The sequence below is a fragment of the Ammospiza nelsoni genome, chromosome 1 (genome assembly GCF_027579445.1).
Source record: "Ammospiza nelsoni isolate bAmmNel1 chromosome 1, bAmmNel1.pri, whole genome shotgun sequence".
Taxonomy (NCBI): Eukaryota; Metazoa; Chordata; class Aves; order Passeriformes; family Passerellidae; genus Ammospiza; species Ammospiza nelsoni.
Window position 1 is genome coordinate 93,667,488 of NC_080633.1, and position 20,204 is coordinate 93,687,691.

Sequence of the window (20,204 nt, forward strand, 5' to 3'; positions counted from 1 at the left end):
CCTCACATGACCGGGCGGGCCGGCGCAGCCGCGCTGCCGGCAGGCGGGGCGGGAGCGGCCCGGCCCCCGCGCTCCGGCGCTGCATACGGAGCGTACGTACATACGGAGCGCACTTATGGCCGGTGCCCGGGCTGGCAATCGCGTTTGGATGGAGGAAACTCAGGCTCCGCCGCCTCTGAGCCGCCCCTGCCTGGCGCTGGGACAAGAGCGGGGCTCCGTCTGCAGGAGCGTTTGTGGAGGATGTGGCCTTTAGCGTGCCGCTGCTGTCTCAGCCCTCCCTCAGAGCCCCCTTCGGCAGTTCAGTCCCACAGCCGAGGGGGCCCCGGCCCGCGAAACCCGAGCGGCTCAGCCGCGCTTCCAGGCAGATTCCTCCCGTTAGGGCCTGAGTTGGGAAGGGAGCTCACTGAGAGTGTACAACATAGCGCCGCTTGCGGCTACGGGGCACTCAAAATAGAAGCTGGCTTGTGAGTGTGTGCTTGTTTATTTTCCCCACGACGATGCTGCACAAAATATTTGCAAGCCTTAAAAGTTGTTTTTTAGATCCAAGTTACTTTTTTGGATCCAGGGTTGACACATCAACAGCTGGCTGTTCTGTTTGTAATTTGTACATGTGTGTGAAACAATTTATGCTTCCTCCCTCCTGCGATGAATGGGGCGGAAAGCTCGGATAGATGGTACTGGAACGCTTTCTGTGGACAGTGAGAGCCAGCAGGCTCCGGGCAAAGGGGTGCGGAGTGGCCATCAGAGGGATCCTGGCCTCTTTCCATGGAGCCAGAATTACCCCTCAAAGCCCAGAGATCTGCAGCTGGCCATGCTGTGAGGAGGGTAGGAAGCTATTTAGTTCCCATGGAATTCGGAATAACAGGAACCTTTAGGAAAATCAGCACCGAGAAAAGATACTGCACTAAAATAGTTGCATAGTTGAAGAGCCACCCAAACTGGATACCTTGTTTTCATAGAGAGGGGAGATACTTCCACATAAAATGCTTGAGGCACAGGGAGAAAATACAGAGTACAAGTAAGACAGTGAACATTTTATTGCAGACAAGGTCACATTTTCATCAGTTAACTAAGGTAAAATGAGTAACTTCAGCCAGACAAATCCACTTATTCATAAAAGTAGTCTTATTTAAAGTGTAACAAATTTTTCCAGATAAGATGGTCTGATTGACTGAAGCATATCCAGCTATTCATTTGTTTTACTGCACCAATAATCAGATTTATTTTTTTAAATGAAAACCTTTGGTAAAGTACAAACACAGTTTTGAGACGAACAGGATCAATGTTCTATTCTTACTGTGCTGGGAAAAATAAGTACAGCTCTATAGCTGCTTTGATACCTAGAACGTTTTAATTAGAGTAAGTGAAAGACTTTTAAAATAAACTCTTAAAGCAAATCTAAAAGAAATAAACTAAGTTCAATGTCCCAAAGATATTAACCATGAGCAGAAGACTGGTTGTTCCACAGGTATTCTAAATTAGCGACAATTAATTAGTCCACACATCCTTTTTTCCAGCCATTACAGATTCCAAAACGGAATGTAATTTTTCCAAACCAAGACTCCTGAATTTTCATATTCATAAAATATTTAAGAAATGTCTATTCCACCATATAAAAAAGCTTTCATGTACTACAAAGTTAAAAACAAAGAGCAAATGACACAAGCTAAAAGTAGAAAAATACATTTTAAAACATTTATATTTTGTTCCTTACACTGATCAAGATATAACAAAATATTTTAGATTAGACCACTTTCATAAAACTCATGGTGTTTCCAGAAGCAGACAGGTACTGACTTAACAGTCACTGGTCACTCACTAGCCACCTGGCCACCCAGCAAAGGTGTCTGACTTTCACATATATCCAGTATATTTTAACCTTCTAGAAGTCCTGTGTAGACATTAAGCTTTATTACTGGAGGAGTCCAAAAATAACAGAACTATTCTAAGTTAGGCTTGAGAGTCAGTCAGCACCTCTCCCCTTCGCAGGGCAATCTCTTGTCAAGGATTGCCCCAAAGGTACAGTAAGGACCTGTGTCAGCTCTGAGGCTTGCACGCCTAAAAACTCACATAAACCATATTTTGAAAAAACAGAGATGATGCGGGAAGGGGGGAAAAAAACCAAACAAATCAAAAAAAGGAGGTATCATCTAATAAATATGGTAAGAGAATACAAGGCGGCAGCGGCGCTGCCCCCGCTGCGGTGCCCCCGCCGGCCGGCAGGTGGCGCCCATGGCCCGGCAGCCGCGGCCACAGCCGGCGCCGCCCCTCGGGCCGCGGGCAACACGCGGCTTTACATGGATATGGATTTCCATCGTTTCCTTTGGAAAATGGGTCTGCAGCGTCTCCCGAACGCTGCTGCCACCGGAATAGGAAACGGCTGCTTTTACACAGCTCGTCTGGATTAGACATAACGCTGAAAAGATGGTGTAAACAAGTCGGCAGGAGGGCTGGCTGTATGTAACAGAAGAAGACTGTATAGCTATTAAGAAGCACTCTCTCCTTAGCTGGTATTAGAAGAAAACCAGGTTCCACTTCAAATAGACATGCCTGTTACTATTAAAATCTAATTCATATATATGCATGTATAAATACATCTACCCATGCTTTCAAACCCGAGTACATAACACTGCCATGGGTAGCCTGTAAGACTGCTTAGGTTTATACCAACTAAAACAAATTTGTGTTCTCACTTCAGGGCTGGGACATAAACCAGGTTTTGCACTCTGGCTTTCTCCTGACGAGTTTTGCAGTGCATGATAGTTCTATGTCTAACTCCAGATGCCACGTTTCCTAGAAAGCAACAATTTTCTGCACCCGTGAGGTCTGTGAATGTCAGCTCCCTGTTTCGTGCACGTGCTGCACGAGTCGATTGTCCCAATTGGCACTTAAGACTTAAGGAGAATTGCAGAAATTGCTACTAAAGTGTAATGACTGTTCCGTCCTCCTCAATACCTCCTCTGGGGATAACCAGACTGTGTCGGGGATCAGTTTTTAAGGAACTGAGTAATTTGTGGAGGTTGCCATTGCTTTCTCGGCCAGAGCTGTTGTTGAGCACCAGGTCCCTTTGAAGTCTGTGGCTAAGGCTGCTGCCATTGATTCGAGAGAGGCTACTGGAAGTAAGGCTGTGCAGTTTAGGAATGTGTTGTGGCTCCAGACCACCCTCGATGACAATGTCAGCCTCTTCGTCACTCTCCATTTCATCAGGGTGGAAGTTCTGCAGCACGTGGGGTGTAGGCAAGCTATGGTGACTTGCAGTGCTGTCTGTAGACTGGCCAGAGCTACCAGACATCCTACTGCTCCGAATAATATTGTTCCTCTGGTTTGCTGGCTTGACCGTGATAATGAGATTATGGCTGTTGGCAATCATCATGTCTGTGACCTGGTCAAGAGTCTTTCCTGCTACTTCAATGCCATTGACTTCCAGGACTTCATCATTCACGGCCAGCAAGCCCGTGCTCTCTGCCAAGCCACCAGGAACCATACGGGAGATGAAGATACCGGGGACTTTTTCCAGTCCGTGAGGAGTCACCCTTACACTGGTGCCGTCGCGAATGTAAAACCCCAGGGGTTTCTCACACCCGTGTCGATACAGCCTCACTCTCCTGTGTGTTTCAGGGAGAATGTCCACATCAATTATGGAAGACACCGGTCTAAAATCGTGAGGCATGCTAATGTTGATGTGGGGATGCCGGCGGAGGTTGTCATTGCGCAGTGTCACCAGAGCCTTCTTCTTCCTCGACAGCGTATTGGTCCCGAAATTGCTGTAGTCCACTTCATCTGAAAGAGAAACAGTACCAATGTATCAAACAGAATAATTCAATCTGCTGGCCATTTTCTTCCTCCAATTGGTTCAGTGAAGGCACTAATAGCAATATGGAAATAATAATAATAATAGGAAAAAATAATACTAATATGGGAAAAAGCAAATTAATTCTTCCATTTACTCTAATCTTTGTTTCACTTTATGTCCATCAGCACAACACTCAGAATGAATTAATTATTTACAATAACTCCCCATACTTCTTCCATGTTTTGGAGAAAAGAGACTTCTGATTCTCAACTCTTGTCAGCTGCACAGAAAGCAGTTTCTTGCTGCAAGCCTGATACACCATCTTGGACGTGAGACTGCATTTTCGGAGCTGGACTGTAATCTTACACATACCTCCCAAGTGGGCAAGGAGCGTATATGCATTCCTAACCTAAAAGTCTGAATTGGGGAATGTTTTGATACCCAATACTCTGCCTTAACCTTAGGTACAAACATGAAAGCAAGAGTACAAGAGAGTAGTTAGAGATGTTTTCAGTCTAGGCTTTTCTAGTTAAGGGAGTTTTGTTAATATGCATCTCTTGCTACATCACTTTACTCTCTGGAGTATTTCACTTCAGTTCAGCTGAAGTATATAAGCAATAAAAAGCGCTAAAAGTGCCATATAACAAAAAAGTAGTGTGTAAGCAAGCAGCCTGGCAGAAAGAGAAGCAGGTAGAAGGAAACTCCCCTGCTTAGTCTGTATGCTAAGGATCACAGAATGGACATGGATTCAAACCCACTCTCCCTCCTTGAGAGCAAGATTCACAGGAAAATGCCTTTCTGGGGTCTGCAGTTTAAAATAGTTTAAATATTTCAGTCTCTGTAGCAGTTATCTCAAGGGCACATGAAAAGTGATCACCTTTAATTCATCCAAGTAAACTAAGTTATTCCACATAAGAAGTTCATGTTGTGCTTTGCATAAAAAATACTTAAATCATGAAGTTGTTGGTGTACAAATTGCATCACCGCATCTCACAATAAAAATACTGTGCATATATTAGACATGAACCATGCACTAGCTGGAAAGTTATTTCACCAGGAGTTTAAGCATGCTTTTCAGATAAACTAACAGACTTGCAGTTTATTCTCCTGTTGAAGACAATCAGTACCATACAAAGTACAATTTCAGAGCTGCCACTAAGAAAATTGCTTCTCTGACAAATTAATGTTTGAAAGAGTAAGACAATACCTGATAAAGGTTGGAGGGAAAAGGGTGTTAGTAAAAACAAGGTTATAATTGCATTTTTATGTCTTGCAAGGTTTTATTTTCAAGTCCACTTTCAAGATGCATTATTGACAGACTTCAATTAAGTGATATTAAGTTACACTAATTAAAGGACACTCAAAAAAAGTGGTCAGTAGCAACCTGACCTAACTCAGCCTCCTCAGAGTAGGGTGTTAGATTAGGTGGGCTCCAGAGGTGGTCCCTTCCAGTCTAAGTTATACAGTGAACCTACATAGTCCTTTGGGCTGGAAAAAAAAAAAATTGAAGACTTCAGAAATATTATTTCTTAATTTTCCTATAACTTATTTACACTGGCTATAGTAACATCACAGGACATCTGGAAGGTCATCCTGAAGAAAAAGTTTCTGTGAAATGAAGATATTCCTTGGACAAATCTATTGTGTTTAACTCCACATTCACCTCTTCTCTCTCTTCCCAGGATGTTCAGAGCTGTACCAGCTGCACAGGCCCTGTTGTGTTATTTAGACTGGTAAGGCACAGGATTGGAAGTCCTTACAATCACCCAAACACAAGAAGCTCCCAACTGGTTTCTGGAAGGGTATTCACAGCCAAAACAGTGACTGCGGAGAGGTGGCACCTTCTCAAGTCCACCTGGTGAACAGTCAGTGCAGTGACTACTCTTGAGTACAGTAGCCAATTACTGCAGCCAAAGCCAGGTGTTATTCCTCTTCTTCCATCAACAAGATCACCATCACATTCAGCTACTTCTGATGGATGATTCCAAAGGTTCACAACAAATATTTTTCCTTGAAAAGTATGGGTGTACAAGAGATGTCTTTCATCACCACAGTCTCCAACACTGTGCCCAGCTCACCCCCAAAACTCACTGATAAATTTCTGTGACAGTTCTATGAAAACAACTTGGGGCTTCAGATCTAGAATCCAGGTTCCTTCCTTACTTGAAATACAATGCTGTAGAACAGTACTGCTCTGCCTTAAGATCCAAGAGAATCTTTATCACAAAATTTTCAGTTTAAGATGCCAATTAAAATTACACATGGGTTTATGCATTTTAGACTGTCTCTAGGAGTACTGGCAAAAAAGCTTAAAACAAAAACTCCATTCCTTAAAGACTCAGAAAATTAGGCAGGTCAGTACAGTTCATTGCACTGCAGGTAAAATGAAACACATGCCCTGGTTAGCCATCTATCCCCTGTAACAGCAGGTAGCTGTTACATCCCTCTCTCTCTCTGTAAGAATATTAATACTTAATTACTTTAAGGCAAACTTGCAAAAGTTTTACCAAATAATTCATCTGAGAATATTTGTTGACAAAACTGTTTTCTTTCCCTTAAATTAACAACAACCTAGAGAGTTAATTCTCACAAGATGCAACTTTGTGATGATAAAGTAGCAAAGTCACAGAAGTATGATGGCCCTCCTAACACACATAAGTAATTTCTGAGGCATCTCCCTTGAGCTGAACCACTGCAGGGCACTGGCACAAAAGAAGTGATTGTTTTGGGCTTGTGACCTCCTCACCTGTGCTCAGCCCACTAACCAGTCTCCCCAGATAATTGCCAGCATTCCTAACCTCTGAACAGCTTCAAAACAACCATCCCCTTTAATAACAAAAAGCCCATCTCACCACAAAAATGCCAACTTTTTCCTCCAAATACAAACCAGGCATGAGTAGGGATTACATTACAAGTGATGCAGGTTACCTTCACTGTGGGACCACTGACTGTTCTAGGATTTAGTATTACAGGGCTGGACCATGTTAAAAAAATGAAGTCCATGTCCTGCTGATGACCGGAGTTTTTGTTTTTAAAACAGTGGCCAAGCAGTAGTTTCCAACTCTGACAATAAATGGAGTTCTATATGAGGAAAATGAAATCAAATTGTAACAGGTAAAAAACTGTTAAAAGATATTACAGGTTGGAGAAATGAGAGTTAATTTGAAGAGTTTTAAAGAAAAAATACTAACTTTATTTTCTAGAAAAAAATCTGCAGTTCAGAATACATGCTCTTTGACAATACAGGGAATATTACATTACTTGAATTCAAGATAACCCACTCTCTAGTGGTTACGTTCACTTGAGACATCATCTTAAAATAAAAAAAAATAGTAAAACCAAACAAAACAATCCTGCAGAACTAAACAGCTACACCCTCAATGTTATTTAGAACCACTACTCTTGCTGCAGGAATAAAGCAAAGTATGTAAACTGAAGTTTAACATAATTAGCTGTTGCTGTGGCAGCAGAAAGTCATCAATCCCCACCAAAATGAAAATAAAATTTCCTTCTCCACAAGGGAACTGGGAGACCTCAGCCAACATAATTGACTTTTATCAGCTGTGGGGTGGTCACAAAAAGGTGACCAGTACTAAACTGCTCAGGTGCCATGTGTCAGGCTGAAATGGAAACTGTATCAGTGCATAATTTATGATGACACTCTTTTAATGAAGGTCAGCAACTTGTTGGGTTTTGAGTTTCTACCATACAGGATTGCAAGCAGGAATGCTGCTTCAGCTACAGAAATGGACTGTGCTTGATGCCAGGTCTCAGGAAAGACCAGAATGTACCATATGGAACCAGACAGAGCTCATTTTTCATTTGTTACCATATCAAATTCCCTTTTGCACAACAGAAGGGGTCTATAGAAGTTTGCATGTACACTAGCATGAGAAGTGGCATCAAATGGCACATCTGAACAACGCTTAAAGCACTGAATCTTACAGGGACTCGTATTTTCTTACGTCTCAAAGGAGGCTAGACTTAAATGTTACTTGCATACATACAGGTGACAGAGGGAGAATTAGTCTTTTGGGTCTTGAACATGTTCCTCATTTCTTAGAACACACCAGATTATATGAATAATTTTAATCTACAAAATGCAGTGCTTTCAGATAAGATGTACTACGAACTGGATGGATAATCCTGGATAATCACTAAACTTTAACAGACTTGGACTGAATTTTACTTGTGCCCATAATTTGCTTTTGACTGAAAATACTGTTCCTGTAAAAAGAGATGAGGAACATAATTTACCACAGTTGGAGAAGAACTGTGGTAAATTATGTTTTCTCTCTTACTTGAATGTGCAACCAAAGCTACACAAAACATAGCTCAGATGCCTCTGTAGGCGCTCTTTGCCCCAAAAGTTTCAGTTTTCAGTATGTTTGAAGAAACATTTTCTCTATTAATGAGTTACACTAAATCTGAAGTATTTTGGCTGAGTCTTTTCTGTTACTATGTGTTTGGTCAGTGAGGTGGTTTTGGGTTTTTAAAAACTACCTACTTACCCATAGGGCCCTTTCTGTTAGAGAAGATACATGTACAGATCTCTTCATGCAGAGATGGAGACTGTGCTCATTTTCTTGACAACAGTGATGGTGATGGTTAAAAAAATACCTGTAAAATCTATAACTTTGCTCTTCTAACAATTCTGTAGTCATCCTGCGGCTTTACAGAACACCTTACATCTTCCTAGTGGGCATCACAAATCCTATCGTTAAGTCACACAGGACATAACAGCAGAGCATACTGAAGGGCTATTTATAAGGCTAAGAAAACTGCTTAGAGCATTTGGTTGTAGCCAAGAGAGTATTGTATTTCTGTAATTTACATGAAACAAGAAATTATAGACCTGAAAAAACCACCAGGAGCACCACTCCCACTGCTTGGACAGCTGCTTTTCATAGGAACTGCCTGCCAGATAAAATACCAAAGCTTAGCCAGATAAGATTGTATAAACAAGCTGAATTCCACAGAGAAGCAGACTGCCAGGCTCCTATAGGCACAGTTTAGTTTCAGACTCTACATTTTCAGTGTACATGCACTCATGGCTTATTATTTCCTCTGGGAACTGTGGAACGTTAGTTGACAGCCCTGGAAAGTACTTCAAAGACAAAATTACTTCCACTAGGGAGAGCGGCACTTCAGGCAGCTTGGGAAAAAGGCCAATGAGTCATTAATAGTGAAGGGTAACCCCTCCATCCAACAGATCTCTATTACTGAGCATTCAAATTAGCAGCAGTCATAAAGCCACTTCAAGGGAACATGTCATTTTTAACCCTTCTACTTTTCTGTGTGCTGGCTACAAAATCCTGTCCATGTTTGACAGAAACTTCAATCACTTTCTATTTTCTTAGAAAGATCAACACCAGAAGCATTTGTGAAAGCAATCAGACAGCAAATAAGCTGGCAGTCTCTCATTTATGACCTGTAAGGCTGACTGCATGCAAAGGGATTTAAGAGGAAACAGATACAAAATGAACTATGACTTGGGGGCAGGACCAGTGCCAATACTGCTCATCAAGGAGTATTTAATGGCGGGAAAAAGAAGGTTATCTGAATGCTAACATTGCATTGTATGTGTTGCAGGAATATTAAAAAAAAAAAAGCCATACTGCTGCCAGCAACTTCTGGGTGAACCAAAGAAAAAAAAACCACTCTGTAGGTAAAGAAGTTGTAGCTGCTATTCTGTCAAAAATCAAGTAATGTATCCCACACATGTACAGACCCACACACAGATACTCACTCCCTCTCTCCCCTCGTATAACTGTATCAGAAGAAACTGGACATGATCTTATCAACATTTAGAAGACCACCTAAATGTTATAGTTTATCATTAACATTCAACAGGACTTTTGAAGCAGGAACTATGCCTAATAAACTGCAGAGTCAGCACTAGAGAGATAAATTTGCCTTCCTACTTAGGAAGCGTTCATTAGTAGGTTAGGATTACAACCTAACACAGGTGTAAAATCCAAATGTATCTCTACTTCCAACATATTTATGAACTTGAAATATCTTACCTTCTCTCAAGAAGGTAAATGTTATTTTGTTCTTTGGTTTAGCATGTTACAGCAGTCAAAACTAGCATTTCATTAATCTGTCTCTTTACAGTGTCAGACATGGATAAGAAACATTTTTAAGCTGGTTGCCTTGAGGATGGAGACAATGAATTCCTTGGGACTTTAGCCTGTGCTGCTGGCGTGGCCTCCTGCACTTCTCAATTCTTGTCATCAGAGGCCACTGTTCCCTTGCTGAATCTCTTCCTTTCCCAGCAGGAGGCCCTTGCTTTTGACTCCCAGCCCTGCTTCAGTGGAGCAGAAGCATGACTTGCAAGTTCGTCCCATGAAAGAAGTGAGGCCTTTGGAAGAGATGGGTGCTACCAAATACAAGTAACCATCCAGACATGTGCCTCCCAAAGTTATCCTTGTCCTCAGAAACATCAAAACCCAGCTTTCCAAACTGTCCCATAAGCCAACTACAGGACTCCAAATTTTACAGTGGATGTGCAGATAGTGATTACTAGGATTTTAAGGGTTTTCTTCCTCTAAGTTTGATATGTGACTTCTCTTCTATCCTAAAACATGCCAGAAACAACAGCTTTTCTCCCATTGCTGCTTTCCACAAACCACATTATGCCAAGATTACGTTATTGCAGCACTAGAAAATTGTGGGGTTAAAGCTTTGGCTTCATTGCCAGGTTTTTTTAAAGTATTGGTTAATCTTTCCCACTTCCTGCAGGAGGTCAGTCGGAAGTTGGGAGGAGTCATGTTTCTGCTGCACTTCTCAGATATCAATCATTATGATGTTCGTGCCAGGTCACAGGTGCTGCCCCAGGGAGGCTTTGACGCTGAGCTGGCTTCTCAGGACAGTCAGCAGTGAGGACACCCAGCAGCAGTACTGGATGGGTGATGCATGCAGAGCATCACCTGTAAGCAGCTCTCCTGCTGGCCTGCACCATGTATCCAACAACTCCCAGCAACCATCAACAACTGTATTCATTCAGCTGATGCCACCAAAATGGGAGGGCTATCAATCCTATTCAAAGATGTTTGGGGAGCAAAAAAAATCACACTCAAAACCACCCTCCACAACCGATAATTTCAAACAATCTATTCAGCAAGTTATCATTTAAGATTTAAAGTTATTAAAAAGCAACCTTTAACTATTCTACTTCAGCCACTCCATTTTCCCCTGCAAACACCATCCTATTCAATCAGATCAGACAATTGAGGGGAGCACCATTTGTTCCCTCAAACAGGCACTAAAGGAATCACTTTTTCCAGCAGAAAATGTGTATGTGCTATGCAAAACAAAATGAGAGATGAAACTGCAATAACTTATTAGCCAGTGCAGATACAATAAAAATATCATTAATGACACAAAAAGTGGTAAATTTTATCAAGTGAATATTGAATACAACAGTTTCCCAATTGGTAGTAGAAAATATTACTTCTTGAACAAGTGTAAAGCATGCAAGGCATTAAATGCTTACAGATTGTGCCAAAGAGCAAATTCAGGAGAATATAATTCTATTTTTCATAGCTGCAATATTTGGAAAAACCAAAAGCAATAAAAATAAATTCACCTCAGGATCACATGAATTTAGAATACGAATTTTATACCTCTGAAAAGAAACAAAATTTTTGTCTCATACTAGTCTCAGGAGAAGCTTCAAATTGTGGCTTGAAAAAGCAGCACAACATCAAGCAGCATAAAATAAAGGTGGTATATGTACACGATGAGACTATTTACACAGGCAGAGGTGAAATGAAATTATTTTTAAGGGCTGCAATACTGAACCTGATCAAAACCATCATCCTACAGACGAAAACATTAAAACACAGCCTTTTCCTCTGTTCAGAGGTAACTTGATCAGCATCAAAGATCATTTCAACAGCCAACAGAGGTGAGGAAGGCAGGATCTCTATTACTCAGCTAACACAGCTTGCGGTTCACCCGAGGGAACTGAAGCCAGTGTGGTACTTCACACTCCCTTCTGCTACTGTCTGCCACTTATGCCACTTCTCTGCCAGGTTGTTGTCCTCCTCTCCACTCTAGGGTGATCCTCCCTCCATAGCTAAAAGCAAAACTGATAGCGATCAAGATTCTTTTATTGCCCCATGCTCAGCTACCTGCTAATTCATGTTTCTGTAGCATGCAAGCAGTTTTCCTTCTTGGAAGGAACAGATATCCCAGAACTGGAAGCACTTATTCAAAGGTGGTAAGAGAGACACTCAAAGGCTACAAACATTAAATCTGGGACAAACAAGGATACTACCAAAAAGACTGTTTTCTGTTCTGAAGTAATTCTTTCTCATGCATTCTTTTGCTGAGTAACACCTTATTCATCCCAAGCTAGTTCAGGCAGGCAAGCTAGGAAGTGCCTTTTCACTTATTCTTCAAAATTCCCAGTAAAAATAATTTTTAAAAAAAGTCACTGAACTGTGGAGAAGTTCATATTTAATGAAAAATAAGTCTCAAAGAAATATAAGTCTCAAAGTCAATCTCTTCCACACACTTTATCCTGGAGTGTTCTGAAGTTGCTACCAGACTTTCTCAGAGAAAGATGTGGTTTTATGCAGTGAGCATTTTTTCTAAGGTTGTGTTTTCTCTCTTCAAAAAAAAAGGACATAACAATGTTTTTATAGCTTCACTGTTGTGGTGTGATAATGTCACATACATCCTGCAAAGGAGGGGAGGGAGAGAAAAACATTTGCAGTGCTTCTCAAAGCACTTTTCTAGTTCCTGCCTCCAACCCAGCGGATTGTAAATGAAGTCCAGATTCTGCTTCTTATCATGGAATTACAAAGGCTTCAAAACAAGCGTGGCATAAGAAATTAATTACAACACTTGTCTTTCAAGTCACGACCTCTGGGTGTCTCCCAAACTTTGCTGGCTGCAGTCAGGTTAGTCACAAGACAAACAGCGGCCGCGGCCAGCCCCGACAGCTGCACCGTCTCATCAGCCCCACGCAGCCGCTGCCCCGGATGGCCCGGGCCCTACGGCACCGGCAGGCTCCTGCCTCCACCTGCGGCCTCCCGGATGCACCGGGATGCCCTCCCGGCTGCTGGGACTGTGGGAATCCCAGACAGCTTATCTCCTGTGCTCCGGCGGGGCAGGAACAGGCGGCGCTGCCCCTGCAGAGACACGTTTTCCAGCCCCCCGGGGCCCAGGCTGCAGCAGGCAGGGGCAGGCAGGAGCAGGCCCGAGGGCAGGAGGAGGAGGAGGAGGAGCGGCACGGAGCCCTGGCAGGAGCAGGTCTGAGCCAGCCATCATCCATCCACACCAAGGAGTCTGGCCAGCACAACCCCGTGTGTCCTGCACGGAGATGATGGCACTGGAAAGGAGCATCAGCAAGTGAAGCAAAATCGTGGGCTCCTCAGGTGGTGGGGGACAAGGGAGGATCACTTCAAAGTGCTGCTGGTGCAAAGCAGAAAAGTTGCAGACACCCAGTATATAAAAATATTTGGTTTTCTAATGCAGACAGAGGAGAAGCAAGGTCAAGAGCCCAGTCTATTACAATTCAAACTGCATCTGTAACACTTCCCCAGGCTGGTGGCACTATTACCCCTCCAGAAGACATGGCTGCTCACCTTGCAAATGGAAATCATCTTCTTCCCAGTTATAAACAAAGCAAAAGCCAGGAAGCCCTCTTTCCTGACGACAGGTTGCAAAGCAGTAAAAGCTGCCTGCAGAGTACAAAGTCAGAATTTTCCTGAATGATCGTGAGGGCCGAAGCAAAGGAGACTTTTCTCTAGAGCTCAGTCGCGTGCCAGGCAGCACAGAGCCGATCTGCTCTACAGAGAGAGGCTGGGAAGAACTTCCCACCTGGGAAACAAAATGCCAACCCCATCCCCAGTGCACAGCCACCCCCAGCTGAACACTCCTACTGGGGTACCCTGAGGTCCTGCCACAGGCTAAGGAAAAAAATGTCAGTCCAAGGAGGGCTGCCTGTCTTTGCCCCACGTACATCCTCCCTACAGAGCCAAGGACAAGCTGGCCATCTTGGTGGGGGGAGAGGCTCCACAATACTTTTTTTCCCCCCCAGTTAAACAGTAGATATTTAAAGAAAAAAAAACTTGATCTCTCAGACTCTCAGTGTGGTATTTATCATAATCCCTGTGGTCTTCACACTTGTTCACATACATGGCACATTTCTATGTGGTTCCCATAAGCCCTGCTGCAATGGTGGCCCTTACCTGGGCTTCAGCAGCACGTCACCTCCTTGTTTCCTTTGCTGCCTTAACACCATGAAGCAAGAGGGTTACAGCTATGTCCCCATCCCTCATCCTCAAAACAGAAATTAAGCCTTGACTAACATACAAGAATCATTGCTTCCACTGCTTAAAACAAAATCAACTTGTTACTTTTAATGTTAGATTAGCAAAAACCTTTCCCAGTCATCATCAGAAAGCAAGAGGCCCTTAACTGTCATACCCAGTTCTGTCAGTAAAGTGCATGTTTTTCTTAGAAGCAGCTTAAAGGATCATGGTGATTCAGGCAGAAGGATCAGCTGTGTAGAGTTACTGGCTAAGTGATTTCTGTAACATTTTTTTAATGCCGTATTCCTTTCTCCATCACTGGCTATAGCTCCATACCCAATTAGGTACACAAAGTAATTAAAGGCTGCTGCTTGGGCAAACTTTCCCCCTGAGGAGACTCCCCAAGATCTCCTGACACTCACAGCACCTGCATACTTGAGGGACTTATCCCACAGATGACCACTAACTGGACTGTGAAGTTTCTCTTTTCCAAGAACATTAAGCACTGATCTGCAACACTGAAAAAACAAACAGGAGGAAAAAAAATCCCAAGTACACCACCTACGTTTACACTGTTTAAAACCTGGCTTCTTTCTTCCCACTTTTGAGATGCTCCATCATTATGTGAGTGTGGCAAGCTCGTGGCTGGTGCACTTTTTCCTTTAAAAAAGTGCTTCTTCCTGTGAGCACATGATACAAACAAGGGAGTGGTAGACAGGAAGCGATTATTCAGAAATTAAAGAATTAGATCAGGTTCCACGATATCAGAACAAAACATGACACATGGCAAGTGAAGCTGACATTTACCGGCTCAAATGTAAGAAAACTTTATTTACTAAATATAATTCAGGCCTCATGCAAACATTTTGCCTCCTTAATGAGTATCAGTGTTGGCAGATGTGAGCACTGACACGTCTCCTGGGAGCACCAGTTACTCCGTGTATTTCACCAGCAAAGTTACACCAAACACAGAAATACAGACGTACAGCTTCTACCCAAACAAGTTTTTTTTTAATGAAAGTGTAACTCTGCCAGTAGCAGCAGCAAGTGATGGCACTTCTGCTCGTGGTTTGACTGGCAGGGCTGCTCCAGAGATGCTAAACACAGGCACTGGTCAAGTTCAGCCCTCATGTCTGTTGCTAACAATCTCCTGCCACAATGAACGGAGGTTCCCAATGCCACGGGTACACCCAGTATTCATGCCACTGGGAATTCCCTTAATGATCTCAGTTTTCCTGTTACACAAGAGATAATAACACTGAGTCATCACCACATTTGCCTGTTGATTGTTGGGGGGTAGGGGCACACACCTACCAGAACCTACAGTTTTCACAGCCTGATCTGTGCTCTAAGTGCACAAACTATGTTAGGACATGAATTTTACTGCAGCTGGAAAATTAAGCTGTGGCCAGACTACTGCTGTACAACTCCTTAGTGTGGAATTGCTCCTCCTGATTTACTACCATTTCAAGTTCCAGAAAAGACACCTTAAAGAAAATCATCCCACACAAGAGAACTGATTACATAAAGTCCTTTTCATCTGTGAATCCTGAAATGCTAAAAATAAAAGTTTACTGCTCATGGGAGACTAAGCTCCCATTAAAATGGTTAAACTAAAAACCTGGAGAATACTTCAGAGGTTACGCAAAGCCCAGCAGCTTTAAAGGAAAGAGGAGGGATTTACAGGGTTCAAAGGCAGGAAAGAACAGATGAGGTATGTTAGGACTTATTTTCATTACACTGCATAGTTTGTTTCCAAGAATGCTTTCAACAGAAGCATCCTCTCCATACAAAAGGCAAGTGCCTGTTGAGCTGACAAGCTTGGACACAAGCTGTGTCCCAGCCCACAGACAGTAAACTGCTACCAGTAACTTTGGTTCACCACTTGTGTCTGCGTCTGAGACTTTTCTCCACCTTCAGTCCCACAGGGGCTCTACCGTGAGCAGCCAGATCACATCTTCACCTCCCATATGAAACAAGAAGGAATTAAAACCCCCTTCTGCTTTCTTTAGACAAAAGCCTAGTGTCCCTTTTCTGTCTTTCCTCACCTCACTTAAATTGCTAGAATGCATTAGGAATTGGCAAGATCTTTAATAATAAGATCAGGCAGCATTACTAAATGCATACTGAATTCCCACAACAGGAGCCAAATGGTGACCAAGACAAGAATATTTATTCAATGATGTGTTCTATCTTCAGAAGAAAAGCATTCCAAGGACATGAAAAGTGAAGACAAATAGCTATATAAAACAAAACAATGGCTCAGACGTAGATGTGATTAAAATGCTTTTTTGCTAAGGTGCTCTTGGTGGAGGGGAATACATACACTCAGCACTGAGTTGTGCTGTATTTTAATAACAGATAAGCTAATGGAACATCTTATTTACAGTTTACCAGTTTGAGAAAGTTTTGCAGCTGCAGTGTAGAGATCAACATTAAGAACCGACAACTCAGTCTCAAGGTTAAGGAAGTTTTCTTTGTGCTTATGTTAAGTGTTATGGACATGTTTTAAGGTGGTCAAGAACCAAAGCATGGCATCTTTTTGTTCCGTACAAGCATCAGTGCAGGGCACCTCCTGCAGACACCAGGAAGATCCCAGAGCTTCCTCCCATGCTGAAGGACAGATAGAGAACATCAGAGACAGGTTGAACAAGTTCCAAAGTTAAGGACACCTGTCCTTAGCTTAGCAGCTAACACCACATTAATTCAGGGAGCTGCAGTGAAAAAAAAATAAAATAAAACAGAGAAGTAGAATTTTTTTTTCTGGGCTCCTTTTCCTCCAAACCCAGGCAGATTGTATTTATCTGCTCAGCTCCAGTTTTTCCTTCTGCGTGGATGCAATTTAACAACCACATCACCACGCTAAAACTCTACACAAGACAGCTCATCTTGCCATTGTCTGTATCAGCTCATTTCACACAAGTCAGGCCTTCGACCGTGGCAAATCAAATTACATGTTAGTTGAAAGGAATCCACTTGAACTCTTACCGTCCACTTTTTAGTACACAGATACAGTACTGAAAGTTTAAGAAATAAAAGGGCTGTGGCTATGAATTACCTGCTTGTCTGTGGAAAAAAAAATTTGGAAAATCCTGATACTAAGACTACCTGAAGTATAGTAAAAGAGTGGTGAAGCATTCAAGACCAGCTAGGCATCACAGAGATCAAAAAGCCAGTCAGTAGAAGGGAGAATCTCATTTGTAACACATATTTCTCCTGGGAAAGCACCACTGTCCTGTTTGGTTTTATGCCTCTCCTGTCAGATCAGTCAAAGGCCAATGTTAAGTTAACATGCCAGATTTCACATCATCTGCTTGCCCAAACAGCTGGGAAAACTGTTTTAGCTGAGCTCTGCTCTTTTGCTCACTTCAGATTGTTGTGTTAATTAAAAAGTCTTGCTCTTGTGCTACACAGCCCACAGGAAGTGAGGAGGAGATTCCTAACTTCATAACCACATTAGCCAACAGCTCCCAGCGCTCTCCGCGCCGCTCCGCAGAGCGCCAGCGCCGTGCTCTCGGGCTGGCAGCCCGGGGGAGGATGCTGCGTAGGAGACTCCTCACGTTATGCAGCGTCAGCCCGAGCTCCTTCACAATGGGAGCTTTCTGCCAAAGAGCAACATAAAATCCTCCCTAAAACTCCAAGCCTGACAGAGTGAATTTCCCAAACAGAAAGCCAGCCTCACAAAAATCCACTCGGTAAGCAAAGGTAGTTGCTAACTGGGGAGTTACTGGATATGAATGTGTCCCCTTTGGGCTCACCCCTAGCCTAACAAGTAAAAATATTAGTATTGTCACCTCCAAGCTTAGACTTTAGAATTTCCATCTTGGAAGCACTACAAGGAGTGAGTCACTCTATATACCTTGGCAGCGACTTGCAGGCCAACAGGGAATATGCAGAAGGAAATAATGTCACCAGTTGGTGAGGCAGCAGCTATGTTTACCAGCCTAAACAAGCTCGTGTCTCAGTACTTTCAGTTAAGTGTGGCCAACAGCAAATCTCCAATTCACAGGTCATAAAACTTCCAGCTCAGAAGTAATTTACTATTTAATATGTCTGAAAATTAGAGATCTTCAAAAGTTATCCCAATCACTGAAGAAGAATACTAGATATTAGAATCACACCAAGTGGTGAATTCTTTTGAATACCATATTGGCCTTGCCTGATCTCTGCAAGGCCTTTAGCAGAGCAGGAGGTTTGGACACTGGAAATGCAGAAGTTCAGAATGGCTGCCACCTTGTCCTATCTCTGGGAAGCAGGAGGAAGCCTTCACAAACAGGAGCCAGGCATGGTGGCACAGGGCACCCACAGGACAGCAACCACAGCAGCTCAGCACAGACATAAATGAGGCGGGGAGATGTCAACCTGATTGATTTTGACAGCCTGAGGAAGGTTTAGGCATTTCAGCAGCTACAGTTGACTATCATCAAGAATTTGCAAGGTGTGATCAAGCTAATTAGGAAAACACAAACAAAGCCCCCACTCCAACCCATTTTGTACTGGTCAAACTGAGTTTTGAGGGAGATATCAATAAACAAGACACTGAATAATTAAGAGAACTGCTTATGTGTCAAGTGAGATGGTTAATACTGTACAAGGTGGAACTTAGTTACTAGCTAAAGCTAAGAATAAACTGAGGAATTAAGGGCTCTCAACACATCAGTTTACTCATTAAGCTCTAGCAATTTACACCTGTGCTACCTGAGGAGCAGTGCTAAAGACACTCCACAGTGCACTTAAGGAAGTCTTTCTTACTTCATGGCATATACACTCTGCACAAGACTTATTCACATCTTGAGCTAAAAGTTAACTTTTATAAGGGGCTAACGGAGATGCATCGACTGCACCTTTGAAGCAGACAGTGAGGGAGCAGCACAGAGCCAAGTTTATGGCATGGTAGAGTTAGGATGAATGTCACACCAAAGGCTGGCTAGGAAGCTGTGAGAATCCCACTAAGCAGCCACTTGAGAGAAAGTGTATTAATGAAGCAAGACCCTTAAGCTGTTTTTTGTCTACTTCCAACAGATCTATTACCCTCAGAGGATTTATTCTTTCAAAAGCATGCCAGCTGCCCTCACTACCAGAAATGCTTTATAAAAAGCTGGGCACTTGTATGAGCAAGTATCACATGCAACAATTGCATGTTTTCAAAATGGTCTGCAAAAAATGAGGCTGCAAACTTCTTCCACTGCATTGATTCAGAAATCAGGAGACATATCTTGACACCTTTACCCCTCCCTAAGAAGTTTTAAAACTGATAATAGACTACATGCACATCCTTTCAAGCCTTTTTATTTGTGTGTATTATTCCAAGTCTCTAGGATGCTCTCCTTAAGGCCACAAATGGAAGAAAATAACTGTGAGTACAAACTCTCCCCATTCCTCTCTGGAACTTGTAGATGCCTTAAGTAAGACTTAAAGTAAGGCACAACAGTTTGACTAAGCTGCTTAAATACCCAGGTGTTTTCTCCCTCACTATGTACACTCAATGCCCTATCAGCTGCCAATGGGTTAACAGGCAGAAACAAAGGTGCCATAGACTTTTAACACTGTAATCCCAAACTCACAAAATAAAGCCTTTTAAGAGCCTCATTTTCTTTTAATAAAATACTAAGTTTCTGCTGCCCACTTGCGAGGGCACTTCGAGCATCCTTATTTTCTAAACCAACAAAAACCGTGTCTTAGCAAACTCAAGGAAGGCAGCCTTACAAGAACCACGTTCATTTCTTCTTATGAGGAAACAGTTTTCTGAAACTCACCTTCAGATTTCCATTTTTGAGGTATCAGCCCATGGGGCAGCAGCACACTCAAAGTGTCCCTAACTGGCATTTGCAGTTATTGCAAATTGAATTAATTGCTCATGCAGATATTAATTGTCAGCACACACTTATCACCAACCATGATTATTTGCAGACTCTTCAAGAGAAAGTCTGCCTTTCTATAATAGTGTTCTCACTACACCCATTTCAAGGAATCATTTACATTACAGCAGAAGTAAACAAATGAAAACAGATTAATAGAGCATTTACAATTGGAGTAACTTGTAAAGTTTGAGAATTTTGTTCAGGCAGAATGTTTGCACAGCAAGTTCTCTTTAGATGACTAAGCTGTCACTGAAACTGGCTGAAACTCTGAACCACAATTCC

General features: G+C 42.6%; 1 protein-coding gene across 1 annotated transcript in view; it reads right to left on the reverse strand.

Moving 5' to 3' along the window:
• Nucleotides 1-1,019: 1,019 nt before the first annotated feature.
• Nucleotides 1,020-20,204, reverse strand: part of PARD6G (par-6 family cell polarity regulator gamma) — a 64,712-nt gene continuing 45,527 nt past the window's right edge. Inside the window, exon 3 of the mRNA XM_059486337.1 lies at nucleotides 1,020-3,780. Within this exon, the coding sequence (XP_059342320.1) occupies nucleotides 2,921-3,780 (860 nt within the window). The 3' untranslated portion in view covers nucleotides 1,020-2,920. The remainder of the gene's footprint in view (nucleotides 3,781-20,204) is intronic.